Raw genomic sequence first — 19,251 nt, 5'->3', positions numbered from 1 at the left:
TAATTTTAGTTATATAAAATTAAAAGTTTTTTGCACAAAGAAAACCAGTGCAGCTAAGATTAGAAGAAAAGCAGGAAACTGGGGGAAAAAATCTTTGCTGCAAGTTTTACTGATAAAGATCTTAAAGATATTGAGGTAACTAAGTCAAATTTATGAGAATAAGAGTCACGTCCCATAAGCAGTTTTCAGAGGAAGAAATCAAAGATATCAACAGTCATATGAAAAAAATGCTCTAAATCACGAAAAATTAGAAAAAGGCAAATTAAAACAACTCTTGAGATACTACTTCACACCTATCACACTGACTAAGATGACAAAAAGGGAAAATAATAAATGCTGGAGGGCATGTGAGAAAATAGGCACACTAGTCTACTTCTGGTGGAGCTATCAACTAGTCCAACCATTCTGAACAGCAATTTAGAACTATGCCCCAAAAACCTATGAAATTGTGAATACCCTTTGACCCAGTGATATTACTACTAGGTCTATGCCCCAAAGAGATCGAAGAAAGAGGAAAAGGACCCATATGTACAAAAACAGTTAGAGCAGCTCTTTTTGTGGTGGTAAAGAACTAACTGGAAACTGAGGGGATATTCATCAATTGAGGAATGACTGAACAAGTATGGTAAATGAATGTGATGAAATATTGTGCTATAAGAAATGATGAAAGGGATGATTTCAGAAAAACCTGGGAAGACTTGTATAATAAGATGCAAAGTGAAGTGAACAGGACCAGGAGAATAATTTATACATTAACCACAATATTGTAAAGATAGTCAACTTTAAAAGACTATCAACATAATGACCAACCATAATTCCAAAGGATTCATGATGAAACATACTGTCCAGCTCCAGATAAAGAACTAATGGACCTAAAAGTGCAGACTGAAACACATTTTCTTTTTCTTGTGCCCCTTCCTGCTTTTAGATATGGTTAATGCAGAAATCTGGTTTGTGATTACACATGTATAACTTATGTTAAATTGCTTCCGTCTCAGGGAGGAAGGAGGAGAGGGAGAGAATGTGGAACTCAATTTTTTTTAAATGAATGTTAAAATTTGTTTTCACATGTAATTGGAAAAAAATAAATTATTATTAAAAAAATTTTTTTAAGCAAATTTGGTTGCATGACTATACATACTTGTAATGCGTTTTGTATTTCTTGCTTTCTCACTGGGTCAGGAGAGGGGGAAAGGAGAGGGAGAGAATTTGAAGCTGAAAATAAAATTTAATTAAAAAAATAAAATGAATGCATACATCTCTGAAGAGGACAGAATGCTTTTAGCACTTACTGTCTAAATTTACCATTCATTTGCCACTTATCTTAAACTACACTATATGGTTATCTTCTCCAGTGTCTGCCTTCCTCCCTCAAAAAAACAAAACAAAACAAAACAAAACACAAAAACCCTCTACTATGCTTGAGGAAAAGAACTGTTGATTGTTTAGTCTTTCTTATAGTAGCTGGAGAGCAGGTATTCTCAAACACAGAATGTAGAATGAATCAAAGCTAGGACAGTCCCATTACCTACAATCAGGCAGGAAGCTATACTGAGGGGGAAAATGAATTAAGGTAATAAGAGGTTCAGGAGATTCTCTCCAAAAACTAGTCTCCTACTATAGGCCCTCTCAACTTACCTGGGGGCACGTAAGTACCATCTGCATTCAAGTGAGGAGGGATGAAGCCCGGCTGAGGGATCGGATGAAGTGGTGGCTCATAGGGAGGAGGCCCAATGTCTGGTGGGGGTAGGGGTATGCCAGGGGGTTGGACCATAGCTGGTGAGGCTCTGCCTGCAGAAAGAGAGAAGAGGTCCTGTCAGCTTCTCTCTTAGGTCTGCATTTGCTCAGAGTTAAAACTTGCCTCTGAGAAAAGGAGAAAGCTGACAATTCCCTAGGTGAGAGAACTTCTGGAATTTTAGTCTTAGATTAGTAATTGGGCAGATCAATGTTGCTCGACATATTTCTTTTTTCTTCTTTTTTTTGGGGGGGGTGAGGGCAATTGGAGTTAAGTGACTTGCCCAGGATCATACAGCTAGTAAGTGACAAGTGTTTGGTCTGAGGTCAGATTTGAACTCAGGTACTCCTGACTCCAGGGCCGGTGCTCTATCCACTGCACCACCTACCTGCCCCCTTGACATATTTCTTCAGGCTCTTTCCTTCAATGTCTCAGAAAGAAGCTGCCTCAACAGTCTGAACTTTGAACCCTAAGGAGCCCCCTTGTAAGCCAGTGGCTTTTCCATCATGAAAAGACCTACCTGTACCAGGTGGGCCTCCAGTCTTCTCCTCCAACAGGGGAGCTGAGGGGTCCCCAGGATAGGGAGGGGGGGGGTCATTGGACATCTTTGCTGACCTATGGAGAAAATATAGAGTTTAACCAAATAACTGCAAAGAAAGTTTTCAGGATGGTCGAAAACTCATTGGGCCCAGGCTTGAAGGTTTTCAGGACAATCTTTGATTAAACATTTTCCTAGCAAGGCAGTAGGCCACAAACTTAAGCATTCTCTGAACATAATCCACAGCTTGCTGAGCTACCTTCCACTAACTGGCCCAAGCAGCACTTTTCCTTTGAACAAAAAAAATGACATCCAAGCTGGTCCAGTTAATGCACTGGAAAACAAAACTCTCTGTCAAAACTGGAATCTTCAGTGTTGTCAGAAGCCTGTCCCTTAAAAGCTTGCCTTATGTTCCATGCCTTTTAATAGAGAAACCACAGATTCTAGGATGTGCCTACAGTTACTTCACTCATATCTCCATCAATTCATTTAGAGCTGGTCTCATTGTAAACATGAACCCCTCCAAACAGTCTAGAACTTCTATTCAATACCCACACAGAATCAAGAGATTTGGGGATCTTCCAGCCCAACCCCCAGATTTAACAAGTGAGGGAGACATACTATTTGAAGATATACCCTTTGCTACTGATTCCTGAGACCTGAAAGGTCAGTGTTTGGATTAATATTTAAGGGAAGAAGGGAGTAAAATTAATAACGAAAAAAACCCCAAGTCCAGTCAACTTTGCAAGGAGTCCATACAAAGGAGGTGGAACATAGACAATGAGTCTGAGGAACAACTGCCGGATAGGTAAGAGAACCAGGAGAAGGCACTATCATGAAAATCTAGGATGTGTGTATAGAAAGGAGTCAACAGTGTCAAATGTTACACAGAAGTCAAGAAGGATGCAGGCTAAGAAAAGGTTACTGCATTTGGCAATTAAGAGATCTGATGAGCTGTTTCAGTTGAGAGATGAGTTTGGGAATGAGCCTGCAAAGTGAAATCAGTGGGAGGTAAGAAAGTAGACACAAACAAGCACAGACCACTTTTCTAGGAGTTTGGTTATGCAAAGGAGCTACGATAGAGGATATTCCCTTTAGGTAGGGTCAAGTAAAGGTTAAGGTTAGGAGAGATCCACTATATCCCAAGAGAGGGCAATAATATTTTATATTTGAAATCATGAAGTAGCTTTTGGCCTATGATCTTTTTCTGGTACAGTACAAAAAGCCCTGGCTTTGGAGTCAGAAGACCTGGATTCAAATCCTTCTTTCGATGTCTACTACTTGTGAGACCTTGGAAGAAAAATCACTCACTAATCTCCCTGGGTCTCAGTTTCCTTTTATTTACAAAATAAGGAGACTGAACTGGATGGCCTCTTGAGGTACTTTCCTGCTCTCGATCACAGACCATCTCTCCTTTTCAGAAACAGAGGGCTATGGGAGCACATGAAGCAGGAGGCATAACTACAGATAACAGTGCTGGACTGGGAACTGGTAGACCAGCACTCCATCGCTGCTTGTCACTGCTGGCTCCCTCACTAGTTTGTAAAATGGAAAGAAACAATAAACTTTAGTAATTGAGAGGATGTCACACCAAGGTCTGTGAAAAATACTTGAATGCACAACATTTTATATTTGACCCAAAGGCACGGCCTCTTCCATAAGTAGAATACTACAGGGTTTGTGCAATGGAAGGAGTGCTACATTTGAAAACCTGGGTTCAAATCCTGCCTCTACTGTACTTATTTACTACTGCATGACTCTGGACAAGTCATTTAACCTTTGAGCCTTGGTTTGTCATCTGTAAAATAAGAAGGTTGGACTTCTCTGGGTCCTTTCCAGTTCTGAATCTATATTTCTATGGAAATATCTACTTTTAAAAGTAGTAGTTTGGGATAGAGTTGTCCCTTCCTCAGTGAATTTCTTAAAAGAGATTTTTACCTTATTCAAAGGAAGATAGTCCCTTTTGTTTCTGAGGCAACCTCAGGACAGGATTAAGCTTCCTCAAACCAACACTTACGGAACCAAAAGCTTCTGGAACTGTGGGAGAGAAAGGAAGAACACAGCTGTCAGTGTAGAGGAAAAACTCATCCACCACCAAAGGCCTACCAGATGTTCTGTGTTGCTGAAGGTACCCAATGCCAATTTAGAGACACATCCTTCTTTATTTTGTCTTCATTCATATCCTACCCATGACACATAATAGCTGTGAGAACATGAGCAAGTCATTTAGCCCCTCTCAGCCTCAACTTGCTCATCTGTAAAATGGGGATAATACTTGTAGTACATCACAGAGTTGTTGTGAAGCTCAAATAGGAATGTATGTAAAGCACTTTGCAAATTTTAAAATAAATTTCAACCCACTCCCGGAACTGGGGCACTCAGGTGTTATTCAGAAATACCTAAGTAGCATAGCCCTAGATGTAGGTAATACCCCTCTTTAGTCACTCCCTACCTAAGTACACTTACCCCCAAAATACATACACCCAGATGCCCCCTACCATTCGTCTCCCTCTAGCATAAACTTCTAAAGCTCCTGCTTTGCCTACCCTTCATGCTCCCTTCATGGAGCTATGGGACTGGAGATTCAGCAAATGAAGAGAAATGCATACAAGGATTTGTGAACCATCTGCAGAAAGAGAAGTCCAACTTGTGAAAGCTGATGAGCGTTTGTAGAAGAGAAGAGTACCCAGGACAAGAGCCCTAGAATATACCCATCCACACTAGGGAGATTTATGGATGATGACACAGAAAAAGAGACCAAGATGGATCAATCAGGCAGGTAAGAGGAAATTTCAACACAACAGAGTAGTGTTACAAAAGCCTAGAGGAGAAAGTATCCAAAAGAAGGGGGTAGTAATCAATGTCCAACACTGCAGGGATCAAATAGTATTTTGCAGTCACTGTCATTCTTTCTTTTGGCTTGGCTTTATTCACTGCATCACTTCATATAAATCTTTCCATGGCAAACAGTTCATTTTTGTTATAATTTTGTTAGACAATACATCTTTTAAAAAAAATTAGTGGAGTTCATTTTATTTTGCTTACTTGAATGTTTTTGCTGATAATTACTAAGTTTAGAATAAAAATTTCTCTTTCAAAATGTCATTTATTATTATTATTATAGCTCAAAAAGAGCTGAGGCTTGTGGTAAATTGTAAAAAAAAAAAACAAAAACAAAAACAAAAAACAGACAAAAAAAAAACTAAAAAGAACTCTTTTGGCATATACCGGGGAAATGAAAGAAGGGATGGGACTGCTGCTGCTCAAGTGGGTTGGATAATAACAAAAGGAGAGAAGACAGTTATTTAACTCTTATGCTTCTTTACCAAGCAGATACTGATCTTTATACTAGAAAAGATAATAAAAATAGCACCTTAAAAAGATCAGTAAGAGAAGACTTCATTATCCTCAATGAATTTAAGTCACCAGGTCAGGGCAAATTATATCCTTGGTACTAAAAAGACTGACATAGGTGATTGCCAAACCACTATTATTACTCAGCCTTGAAAATTCATAGATAATAAGAGAGAGGAAAAAGAAGTGCCACAGGACTAAGGAACAGAAATGTGCTCATTTTCAATGAAGAGGAGAGGGTGGAATCTTCAAAACACAGACAATAAGCTTGACTTAAAATACTAGTAAAATTCTAGGATGGGTCATTAAAGGGATAGTTTGTGAGCATTTAAAGATGGAAACACTGAACACCAAAATCCAGCAAAACCTTTTGTTTTGTTTTGTTTTGTTTCTTAAATTATTAGGAGATCAGGAAAATGTCACAGACATTGTATTATGTCTCAGTTTCAGGAAAGCATTTGACAAAAGTCTCTCAAGTTTGTGGATAATATGATGATGCCACCCAGTGGATTCAGAACCAGTTGAAAAACTGAATATAAAAATGGGCATTAATACATGGATGTCAACTTGGGAAAAAGTCCATAATGGAAAGCCCCAGAAATCTGTTCTTGGCCTTGTGATGTACAAATTTTCTTAAAAACCAAACTTGAATGAACACAAAGATGGCATGCTTAATGGCATTTCAGATGACACAAAGAGGGGAAGCTTGTGTCATGATCCAAAGTCTCAACAAGCTAGAATAATGGGTCAAAGCTAATAAGAAGAGACTTAATAGAAACAAATGCATACACACAAAAAACAACTATACAAATATAAGATAGGGGAAGGACTACCTAGCCAGTAGTTTACACGGAGGAAAAAAAAAAGATCTAGGAGCTTTACAGGACTGCTAGCTTAAAGTTTACTCAACCGTATGACAAGGCAGTCAAAAAAAAAAAAGTAATGGAACCTTAATTTAAATTAAGACAAGCATAGAATCAAGAACAAGGGCCATCATTTGTACTCTTCTCTTGTCAGATCACGTTTAGATTTCTTTATTATGTTCCGCTCAGGGCATCACACTTTAGGAAGGGCACTGAAAAGATGAGACACATCCAGAGAGCAACCAAGATAGTAATGAGACAGGAGATCATGGCATCACAAGATGGATTAAAGAAGCTAAGGAAGTTTAACTTGGAGAAAGAAAAGACGAAGGGAACGTGATAGCTGTCTTCAAGTACTTAAAAGGCTCTAAGGTGGAAGAAAGATCAGATTTCTCCTGCTTCAGCCTAGTAGGCAGAACTAGAAACAACAAATGGAAGTTGCAGAGAAACAGGGTTCAGCTTGCTGTAAAAGAAATATTTCCTAAATAAATTAAGAGCTGTCCCAAAATAGAAAGGACTGCCTCTGCAGGTCTTCAAGCAAATGTAAGATTACTACTTAACATCAGGAATATTTTAGAGGGAATTCCTATTCAGGTACATACAGATGAGATCACCTCAAAGGTGCCTTTCAACTCTTAAGATTAATATACAGTGCTTGTATATGAAGATGATACTATCAATCTCCCCAATGTCTATAAATCCATAGGTTATATGTTTAAGAGTTGTTTTTCCAAGAGAGGAAATAGTTTTTGGTAACCTTGGCTCAGGTTAGTGATGTATTTATGTGACCAGTGAACACAGCAAAGCTAAATGCTACACCTAACTCAAAACCATATGACCATGATGAATATACAGCGCTTTAAACAAGTCATATTTCAAAACTAAATACCCATATTGACTGCTATTTGGAGTTATAAGCAACTTTGCTTCCCTTCATTTGTGTAGATAACTGACATTGTTTCAAGTTCTAAAATTTTATGAATTTAAGCACTAGTTCTAAGCTATTTGCTTTTATATATATATATACATATTTGCTTATATAGTTATATAGTTATAAGTATGGTGTTACTCAATTAGGTATGGAAATCTGTCTTACCCTACAGGAAAACAGGAAGGAAGGGGATAAGAGGGGGGCATGATAGAAGGGAGGGCAGACTGGGGGAGGGGGTAATTAGAAGCAAACACTTCTGAGGAGGGACAGGGTCAAAAGAGAGAATAGAATAAATGGGGGGGCGAGATAGGATGAAGGGAAATATAATTAGTTTTTCACAACATAACTACTATGTTTTTGCATGACCACACATGTATAACCTGTATCGAGTTGCTTGCGATCTCAATGAGGGTGGGTAGGGAGAGAGGAAAGGAGAGAATTTGGAACCCAAAGCTTTAAAAATAAATGTTAAAAATTGCTTTTACATGCAACTGGGAAATAATATATATAGGCAATGGAGTATAGAAATCTATCCTGCCCTGCAGCAAAAGAGAAGTGGAAGAGGATAAGAGAAGGGGGGAGATAGAAAGGAGGGCAGATTAGGGGAAGCGGTATTCAGAATGCACTCCATCTTGGGGTGAGGAGAAGGGTGATATGGGGAGAAAATTTAGAATGCAAAATCTTGCAGAAATGAATGTTCAAAACTAAAAATTAATTAATTAATTAATTAAAAAAGAAATCACCTCAAAAATAGCGCCCCTTTGGATGTGATGGTAGAGAGACCAAACTAGCCCTGGTGCTTCTACTTTTTCAACAATGTGATAGCATGTATCAGCATGAGACTATACAGGCCCAGGAAATATGTTCGTGGAGGAAAAGTCTAAGCATTTGTTAGGGGAGCAAAAGCAATCATGTCTCACCCTTACACCATGGGAGGTAATATGTGCAGAGTAAATAAAATGATGAACCTTAAGTATGGTGTTGTATTAATTCCATTAATGCAAGAGAGACTGAGATCATCATGCTATGCACATTGACTGCACTGCTGTAGCTACATGCAACAGCCTCTGACTTTGTACTAATACCTATTCATTTTTGCTAGCTCTCCAAGTCCAAAATAAATCAAACTTGATGCAACTTAAGATAGCATACACTTATTAAATGGGAGGATGATCTCCAGCAGGGCAGTCATGGAAAAAAGCCAGGCTCCCAGTCTTGAAACCACATTCACCATGGTGCAACCCCACTGTGCTGGCTCTGTGAGAAGAATCAAGAACAGCAGGCTATCCAAGAAGCAAATGGATGGGAAGATGAAGGAGGCAAAAACGAGGCTGAGGTGTAAGAGTGAACACATCATCAAGGACTCCATGACTGGGCTAGCTGGAGCTAGTTATCTAAAGTAGGTTAGTGGTCTCACTAACCACAAGCTTAAAATCCAAACAAGGTTTTACAAATTGTAGCTAGAGTCATAGAACTAACAGAAAGGGTTACTGATAGTATCACCTTTTCAGCCACTCTGGCTAACAAAGATATCAACTGCCTTTCAACATGTATCAACATACTACAAAATCACTCTGTGACTGGAGAGTCAGTAGAGGTAAATCACCATTTCTGTTCCTCACCTTTCTACCTATAACATAAGATGACAAAACACCAGGGCCAGCCTACCTCTAGAGTAGGTAATTCTCTAAATCAAATGGTGTTCCAGGAAGGGTCCCTATTGCCTACACCACCCCCAAAATATACACATACTACCTAAACTCCTACCACAGAGAATCCTTCTTTTGGGTTAAAAAGCTCTTCCCCCGCCCAGGTTTTTCTGAAAGCATCCTGCTCTATTTATTTTTTCCCCACTCAATAGCATTTTATTCTTTCCAATTGCATGTAAAGATAGTTTTTAACATTCACTTTTATAAGATTTTGAGTTCCGAATTTTTTTCTCCCTCCCCTCTCCCTAAGACAGCAAGCAATCTGATATAGGCTATACGTGTACAATCATATTAAACATATTTCCACATTACTCATGTTGTGAAAGAATCAAAATAAAAGGGTAAAACAACGGGAAAAAAGGGAGAGAAAATAGTATGTTTCGATCTGCATTCAAACTCCATAGTTTTCTCTCTGGATAGCATTTTCCATCACAGGTCTTTTAGAATTGTCTTGGGACGTTGTATTGCTGAGAAGAGGTAAGTATCAAAGTCAATCACCGCACAATGTTGCTGTTACTGTGCACAATGTTCTCCTAGTTCTGTTCACTTCATTCAGCATCAGTTCATGTAAGTCTTTTCCAGGTTTTTTCCAAAATCTGCCTGCTAATCATTTCTTATAGCACAATAGTATTCCATTACATTCATATACTACAACTGGTTCAACCATTCCCCAACTGATGAGTATCCCCTCAATTTCCAATTCTTTACCACCACAAAATGAGTTGCTATAAATATTTTTGTACATGTGGATCATTTCCCCTTTTTTATGATCTCTTTGGGATATAGACCTAGTAGTGCTATTGCTGGGACAAAGGGTATGCACAGTTTTATAGCCCTTTGGGCAGAGTTCCAAATTGCTCTCCAGAATGGCTGCATCAGTTCACAATTCCATCAACTAATTAGCGTTAGTGCTCCAATTTTCCCACATCTTCTCCAACATTTATTATTTTCCTTTTCTGTCATATTAGCCAATTGGATAGGTGTGAGGTGGTACCTCAGAGTTGTTTTAATTTGCATTTCTCTAATTAATAGTGATTTAGAGCATTTTTTCACATGACGATAGCTTTAATTTCACCTAAAAACTTTGTGTTCATATCCTTTGACCATTTATCAATTGGGGAATGACTTACATTCAGTTCTCTATATATTTGAGAAATGAGGCCTTTATCATAAACACTGGCAGTAAAAATTGTTTCCCAGCTTTCTTTCTAATCTTGATTGCACTGGCTTTGTTTGTGCAAAACCTCTTTAATTTAACGTAATCAAAATCATCCATTTTGCATTTAATATTTTCTCTCTCTTGTTTTGTCATAAATTCTTCCCTTCTCCATAGATCTGACAGGTAAACTATTTCTTGCTTTCCTAATTTGCTTATGGTATCACCCTTTATGTCTAAATCATGTACCCATTTTGACCTTATCTTGGTATAAGGTGTGAGATGTTATACCTATGTTTCTGCCTAGTTTCTGCCAGTTTTCCCAGCAATTTTGTCAAATAGTGAGTTCTTATCCCAGAAGCTGGAGTCTTTGGGCTCATCAAACAGTAAATTACTATAGTCATTGTACTTTAACCTATTCCACTGATACACCACTCTATTTCTTAGCCAGTATCAAACAGTTTTGATGATTACTGCTTTATAATATAATTTAGATCTGGTACAGCTCTACAAGCTTCACTTGCATTTTTCAATCAATTCCCTTGAAATTCTTAACCTTTTGTTCTTCCGGATGACTTTTGTTATTATTTTTTCTAGCTCTATAAAATAGTTCTTTTTAGTAGTTTTATTGGTATAGCACTGAATAAGTAAATTAATTTAGGTAAAATTGTCATTTTTATTATATCAGCTCAGCCTACCCACGAGCAACTGATATTTTTCCAATTATTTGGATCTGACTTTATTTGTGTGAAAAGTGTTTTGCAATTGTGTTCATATTGTTCCTGGGTTTGTCTCGGCAGGTAGACTCACAAATATTTTATATTGTCTACAGTTATTTTAAATGGAATTTCTCTATCTCTTGCTGTTGGGTTTTACTAGTAATAAACAGATATGCTGATGATTTATGTAGGTTTATTTTATATCCTGCAACTTTGCTAAAGTTGTTAATTATTTCAAGTAATTTTTCAGTTGATTCTCTAGGATTCTCTAAGTACACCATCATACCATCTACAAAGAATGATAGCTTTGTTTCCTATTCTAATTCCTTCAATTTCTTTTTCTTTTCTTATTGCTAAAACTAACATTTCTGGTATAAAAGTGAATAATAGTGATAATAATGGACATCCTTGTTTCACCTCTGATCTTACTGGGAAAGTTTCTAGCTTATTCCCATTATCTATAATGCTTGCTGATGGTTTTAGATAGATGCTATGTATCATTTTAAGGAAAACTCAATTTATTCGTATGCTCTCTATTGTTTTTAATAGGAATGGGTGCTGTATTTAGTCAAAAGTTTTTTCTGCATCTATTGAGATAATCATATGATTTCTGTACATTCCTTATTGATGTGGTCAATAACACTGAATTTTCCTAATACTGAACCAGCCCTGCATTCCAGGTAAAAATCCTACCTCGTCATAGTGTATTATCCTCATAAAAAAGTGCTGTAATCTTTTTGCTAATATTTTGTTAAAATTTTTATATCAATATTCATTAGTGAAATTGGTCAACAATTTTCTTTCTCTGTTTTGGCTCTTCCTGGTTTAGGTATCAGCACCATATTCGTATCATAAAAAGAATTTGGTAGGACTCCACCTATTTTTCCAAATAGTTTATATAGCATTGGAATTAATTGTTCTTTGGTAGAATTCACTTGTCAATCCATCTGGCCCTGGAGATTTTTTCTTAGGGAGTTCTTTGATGACTTGTTCAATTTCTTTTTCTGAAATGGGGTTAAGCATTTTATTTCCTCTTCTGTTAATCTGGGCAATTTATATTTTTGTAAATATTCATCCATTTTGCTTAGATTGTCAGATTTATTGGCATACAATTGGGCAAAATGGCTCCTAAGTATTATTTTAATTTCCTCTTAATTGGTGGTGAATTCACCCTTTTCATTTTTGATACTGGTAATTTGGTTTTCTTCTTTCTTTTTAATCAAATTAACCAAAAGTTGACCTATTTTATTGTGGGGTTTTTTTTCACATAACCAGCTCTTGCTTTTATTAGTTCAATAGTTTTCTTAATTTCAATTTTATTAACATCTCCTTCAATTTTCAGAATTTCTAATTTGGTATTAAATTGGGGATTTTAAATTTGTTCTTTTTCTAGTTTTTTAAAGTTACATGCTTAATTCATTAATCTTCTCTTTCTCTATTTTATTCATGTAAGCATTCAGAGATATAAAACTTTCCCTAAGAACTGCTTTTGCTGCATCCCATAAGTTCTGGTATGTTGTCTCATTATTGTTGTTCTCTTTGATGAAATTATTCATTGTTTCTATGATTTGTTGTTTAACCCACTCATTCTAGGATTAGATTATTTAGTTTCTAATTAATTTTTAGTCTATCCATGACCCCTTATTACATGTAATTTTTATTGCATTGTGATCTGAAAAGGATGCATTTAATATTTCTGCCTTTCTGCATTGGATTGTGAGGTTTTTATGCCCTAATACATGGCCAATTTTTGTGTAGGTGTCATGCACTGCCGAGAAAAAGGTATAGTCCTTTCTATCCCCATTCGGTTTTCTCAAGAGGTCTATCATATCTAACTTTTCTAAAATTCTATTTACCTCCTTAACTTCTTTCTTGCTTATTTTATGGTTAGATTTACCTAGTTTTGAGAGAGGGAGGTTGAGGTCCCACTAGTATAGTTTTGCTGTCTATTTCTTCCCATAATACATTTAACTTCTCTAAGAATTGGGATGCTATACCACTTGTTCATTGTCTATGATACCTTTTAGCAAGATGTAGTTTCCCTCCTTATCTCTTTTAATTAGATCGATTTTTGCTTTTGCTTTGTCTGACATTAGGATTGCTACCCCTGCTTTTTTTTTTAATTCAGCTGAAACATAATATATTCTGCTCCAACCTTTTACCTTTACTCTGCGTGTAGCTTTCTGCTTCAAATATGTTTCTTGTAAACAATTGCAGGATTCTGGTTTTTAATCCACTTTGCTATCCACTTTGATTTTATGGGAGAGTTCATCCCACACATTCACAGTTATGATTACTGAGTCTTTCTTGCCATCCTATTCCCCCTGCCCATTTATACTTTTCTCTCTCATCCTTTCCCTCCTCACCAGTGTTTGCTTCTGACCACTACCTTCCACTAATTTATCAGTCCCCTTCCCTTTTCTTTCCCCCTTTCTCTACTACTTCTGCCCTCACTTCTATCTACCCTCCTTCCTTTTTCTTTCCCCTTTTTCCTTCTAATTCCCTACGGAGTAAGATAGATTTCTATACCCAACTGAAGGTGTATGTTATTCCCTCTTTGAGTCAAATCTGATAAGAGTAAAGTTCAAACAATGCTTGCCCCTCTCCCTTCTTTCCCTCTACTGTAATAGGTCTTTTGCACCTTGTGTGATGTAATTTACCCCTATTCTGCCTCCCTCTTTCCTCTTCTCCCAGTACAATCCTTTTTTTCAACTCTTAAATTTTTTTATATCATCACATCAAAGTCAACTTATACCCACATCCTCTGTCTATGTATACCCCTTCTAACTGCCCTAATAAAGATACAGTTCTCAAGAGTTACAATTATCATCTTCCTATGGAGGGATGTAAACAGTTTAACCTTATTGAATAACATTTTTTTTTCTTTCTTGTTTACCCTTTTAAGCCTCTTTGGAGTCTTGTATTTGAAGTTCAAATTTTCTGTTCAGCTCTAGTCTATCAGAATGATTGAAAGTCCCCTGAAAGATTATGCTCACTTTTGCTGGGTAGTTGATTCTGGATTGTAATCCAAGTTCCTTTGCCTTCGGGAATATCATATTCCAAGCCCTCCAATCCTTCAAGGTCAAAGTTGCTAAATCCTCTGTAATCCTGACTGTGGTGCCACAATATGTAAATTGTTTCTTTCTGGTTGCTTGCGGTGTTTTCTCCTTGACCTGATAATTCTGGAATCTGGCTACAATATTCTTTGGAGTTTTCATTTTGGGCTCTCTTTCAGGAGATGATTGGTGGATTCTTTCAATGTCTATTTTACCCTCTGGTTCTAGGATATCAGGACAATTTTTTGTCCAGGCTCTTTTTTTTTTTTTATCATGGCTTTCAAGCAGTCCAATAATTCTTAAATTATCTCTCTCCTGGATCTATTTTCCAGGTCAGTTATATTTCCAATGAGATCTTTTACATTTTATTTTTTCATTCTTTTGATTTTGTTGGACTGATTCTTGAAGTCTCATGGAGTCATTAGCTTTCACTTGCTCAATTCTAATTTTTAAGGAATTATTTTCTTCAGTTAGCTTTTGTACCTCCTTTTCCATTTGGCCAACTCTACTTTTTGTGGAGTTTTTTTCACTGGATTTTTTTTTTCCATTTGGCTGACTGCATTTTTTAAGGAATTGTTTTCTTTAGTCAATTATTGTCCTTCCTTTTCTAAGCTGTTGACTCTCTCTTGCATACTTCTCATTTCTTTTCCCAATTTTTCTTCTACCTCTTTCATTTGACTTTTAAAATCCTTTTTGAGCTCTTCTAAGAAGGCTTTTTGGGTTTGAAACCAATTCATATTTCCCTTTGAGGTTTCAGATGTAGGCATATTGACAATGTTGTCCTCTTCTAAGTTTGTGTTTTGATCTTCCCTGTCACCATAGTAACTTTCTATGGTCAATGTTCATTTTTGCTTCTTGCTCATTTTCTGGCCTACTTCATGGCTTTTAAAGTTGAGCTCCCCTCCTAGGGCACAGGGGACACTGTCCTAAGCTTCTTGTGCTGGGGGCCAGGGGCCTGGTCACTGGCTTTGTGTGCTGAGGCTTCAGCTGCTGGTGGCTTGCTCAGTGCGTTGATGTGATCCAGGCCAGTGATGCTTGTTCTTACCAGGTTTCTGGAGCTGGCAACTTGCCTTCTGCGCTGGGGCTAGAGGCCTCACAGCTGGCCTGCTGTGCCACTGGGCTTCCCAGCCAGGACAAAGGGGCCTCAGGTGCTGATCTGTGCTGTGGCTAAGAGCCTCCCACTGGCTTGCCGGGACACTGTCTGCACTGGGCGGCACTCCCCTTTTACCCAAGTGATACAGATCTTTCCTGAAGTCCTTCTAGGTTATCTTAAGCTAGAAAATTGTTTCACTCCATCTTTTTGTAGTTTCTGTTGCTCCAGAATCTGTTTAGAGGCTTGGTTTAACATTGTTTCTGAGGAAAACTGGGGAGAGCTCAGGCAACTTTCTGGCTTTTCTCCATCTTAACAAACGCTTTTAAAATACAAATAACACTGGAAAGGGGTTAAGAAGGGAAATTTATGGTTCATACTTTAGTGTGAATTTACATATCAGATGCTAACAACTAAAATTAAGACACTAAAGAAATAGGAGTTTTGAAGGGATAATTTGGGAAATGGGCACTACCCCAGGGAGGATATACTTAGGTAGAGACATCCCTGTGAAGAATTCTTAAACAGAAGGCACAGTCAGTGGGTGCCTGGTGAAACGTAGAGAGGAGAGATGGGACTAGAAACTCTAACTTTGCTCTACCAGAGGGCTGAGTTGTATGGACCACATTTGGAGTATAAACGATGATGAGAAAATAAACATCTACCAAATATCTGCTTCATTGTCCTTCCTGGTCTCCCTCTCTGGAGAAAAAAAAAATAAAAGTTTATTACATCAAGTGGTCTATTTTAAATGTACTAGAGACAGGTAGTTATCACTGTTCCTCTACAATTCATTTCATCTAAAGTCATTCCAGGATATAAGGACTGATGTCAGTACAAGATGCTGCTGAAAGTATTAGCTCCAAATTTCTCGGGAAATGAGCTGGACTCACATGCTTACTCAGTCGGTGTTTACACTGGAAGAGAGATCTCTTTCTACTTAGTAGCTATGGCATCACAATTCCATTTGTTGGCCTCAGGGTTCATTTATTCCCCAGGAAGCAAGTTCTCAAGCATTTGCCAGGGAAAAGCACGCTTTCTTTTTTGTTGAGTGAACTGAAATGAGGCTTTCTTCCTTTCCCATCACTTACAGGCTTTCTAAACAAAAAGCCTTCACAGACCCCACTACTCCAAGAGGCCTTCAGCCAGACTCTGCTCCCTGAATCATGTTTCTGAAGGGTGGGAACCCAGCATCAAAGGAAAAACTGCTAGAGTACTAAGGAGCCTAAATGTGCAAGGACATAAAGGGGCAAAACAAAAGCTGACAAGGCAAATAGTTCCTTAAAGGGACCCTAAAAAAATACAAAGTTGGAAATGAATGATAACTTAAGAAATCTATCAAGGAAGGACAGGTTTTAGAAAGTGACTGATGAGCTACTAGCGCAAAAGCCTAATGTAGAAAGAGCACTGAAGAACAATGAATGAGGGACGAAGGCTGGCTTTTCAGGGAAGAGAACTGATATAAGGAAGAGCAAGTACATATAAAGACTCCCTGTCATACCACTGAATTGTCCTGTTATTCAAAATACTCAATTTGTAAATCCATAGACCAATTTGTGTGTTATTTTACATTACTCATATATGCAATAGAGGCAGCATGGGATAAAGGAGAGATGGTGACAAAGTGAGAAGACCAGGGTTTACATTCTGCCTCTGACACACATTGGCTACATAACACTAGGCAAGTTGCCTTCTCAGCTCCCCAAGACTGCAAATGTCGGGGAAGGTGCAGACTTACGTTGGCAGAGGAAGTCTGCTCACCTTGGAGTTCCTTATGCCAAGAGAATTACAGGTCTAGTCCCTATCCCCTCATTCATTTAACGTCAAAATATACAAATGTCTTTGTATTCTTCCAATCCAAGTGCCTACTGTGGCATTTTTTATTTCTTCATCTTGGAATATATCCTGTTTAGTTCAAAGTACTTATGCCCGACTTAATCCACCCTACAGTAAAAATCTCATTTACTCTCACATCATTGATTATTATGAATCATTAACATAACTGACAATTCCATAGTGCTTTAAGGTTTGGAAAATGCTTGATATATATTACCCAATTTGTTACTCACAATGTCCCTGTGAAGTAAATCATCATTATTACCATCATCTCCATTTTATGGATGAGGAAACAGGGGCTCAGTTAAAGGTCAAGTGCCTTGCCCATAATCACACAGCCAGTAAATGTCAGTGATGAGATTCAAACTCCTCTAACTTCTCCTACTCTAAGTCTAATGCACTTTTCATTCCACCATGTCACCTTTCAGTATAATTCAGAATTAATAATTTAGCCACAGGGTAAGTGAACTCAGGCAGAGGTAAAGTCTGATCTGTAGATCAAAGTACCTTTTCCTTTCTTTTTCTTTATACCTAATTTATGTTTTTTTGTAAATTATGTTTATTTTAAACCTAAATACAAAATGAGAAAAAATGAGAAAAAAAAAAAACATTGCTATGTACACAGCATGCCATAAGAGAATTCAATATAAAAAGGCAAAGGCAGAACTTGAACCCAGTTCTTCTTGGCTTCAATAAATCTAACAAGCTTGGTTATCTGCTTTCAACATCAACAAGCATTTATTGAGTACCTACTGTGTGTCAGGCACAATCCTCACTGCTGGAAATACAAAGGCAAAAAAAGAAACAATCCTGGCTCTTAAAAAGGTTGTGTGCTATTAGTCCACAGTTATTAGAAGCAACAAATCAGAAGAAGCTACTACTACAGGCAAGAATACAATCATGAGAAGTGGCGACTAACCTCGAAAGAAAGAGAAAAATTTATTTTTTTAAAAGTAAACAAAAGTAATAAAAAAAAAAGTATGTCAGTCTGGGGTCATTTAACAAATGCTCTACTGTATAACTATAACCTACTATTATTAATATATACAACATTTAGAACATAAGCATGAGTGACCAAGAAAAGGTTAAATTAATTATCAGTTGCTTCACTAAATCTTTATGTGATGCTTCACTGTGCTTTGGAATTAACCCCTGAAATCTTGAAAGCTACGCTAGTGGACTGCAACTTCTAAAAGATTCTACCACACTGGGGACGGGGGAGACGTCCTTTGGATGTGAGCCCAGGAAAAGATTGTGTCTATTATCTGAGCTTAGCTAAATTTGGAGAGACTCATCAATAGAAGATTATCACCGAATAATTTTTTAGAGGGATTTTAATCTGTATCAAGTACGCATGCTGATGAAATTAGATTTTTTTTTTAAAAAGGTCTCTTTTGGTATTCTATTTAAAGGTGACAGAAGTGTTCTTCGCTGTTACTAAAAGTGCTGCTAGGGGAAGCTAAATGGCGCAGTGGATAGAGCACTGGCCTTAGAGTCAGGAGGACCTGAGTTCAAATTTGGCCCCAGACACATGATACTCACTAGCTGTGTGACCCTGGGCAAGTCACTTAACCACACTGTCTTGCCAAAAAAAAAAAAAAGTGCTGCTACAGGAGAATATTGTACACAGTAACAGCAATAATATGTGATTATCAACTGTGAATGACTTAGCTATTTTCAGTAATATGACAATCCAAGACAATTCCAAAGGATTCATGATGATCGAGCATACTATTTTTTGCTTTATTTTTTTAGTGGTGTTTTGGGTTTTGTTTTTTTTTTGGTCCGTGTTTTCTTTCACAACATGACTAACACATAAATGTTTTACATGAATGCACACATATAACCTATATCAAATTGCTTGCCATCTCAGGGAGGGGGGAGTGGAAGGAGAGAGGGAGAGAATTTGGAACTCAAATTTTTAAAAAGTGAAGTTAAAAATTGTTTTTACATGTAATGGAGAAAAAATATTCAAGAAAATGCTATTATAAATATTTTGGTATATATCAAATCTTTCTGTCTTTGATCACCTTAGGGTAGGTATATGCCTAGCAGTACGATCTCTGAGTCAAAGGATAGGGACATTTTGAGCATATTCTTTACACAATCCTAAACTGCTTTCCAGAATTGGGCATGACCAATATTTGTAAAAAGTGCTTAGCATAGCCCGTGGCACATAGTAGGTGCTATATAAATGCTTATTCCCCTTCCCCTCCCCTTTCCAGTACCTACCTCAAATTGGATTATTTGTGGATGCCTGGATG

The 19,251-nt window shown here is 37.5% G+C and overlaps 1 protein-coding gene across 1 annotated transcript in view; it reads right to left on the bottom strand.

The window, feature by feature from the left end:
• CDIP1 (cell death inducing p53 target 1) overlaps window positions 1-19,251 on the bottom strand; it is a 48,967-nt gene that overhangs the window by 10,948 nt on the left and 18,768 nt on the right. The window contains exons 2-4 of the mRNA XM_027839717.1: window positions 4,212-4,310; window positions 2,256-2,350; window positions 1,639-1,791 (exon numbers count right to left, since the gene is read on the bottom strand). Coding sequence (XP_027695518.1) covers window positions 1,639-1,791; window positions 2,256-2,340 — 238 coding nt within the window. The 5' untranslated portion in view covers window positions 2,341-2,350; window positions 4,212-4,310. The remainder of the gene's footprint in view (window positions 1-1,638; window positions 1,792-2,255; window positions 2,351-4,211; window positions 4,311-19,251) is intronic.

This window comes from Vombatus ursinus, unplaced genomic scaffold (genome assembly GCF_900497805.2).
Source record: "Vombatus ursinus unplaced genomic scaffold, bare-nosed wombat genome assembly UNPS02014832.1, whole genome shotgun sequence".
NCBI lineage: Eukaryota > Metazoa > Chordata > Mammalia > Diprotodontia > Vombatidae > Vombatus > Vombatus ursinus.
Note: the sequence above shows the minus strand (reverse complement) of the source record. Positions and strands in the feature narration are given on the sequence as shown.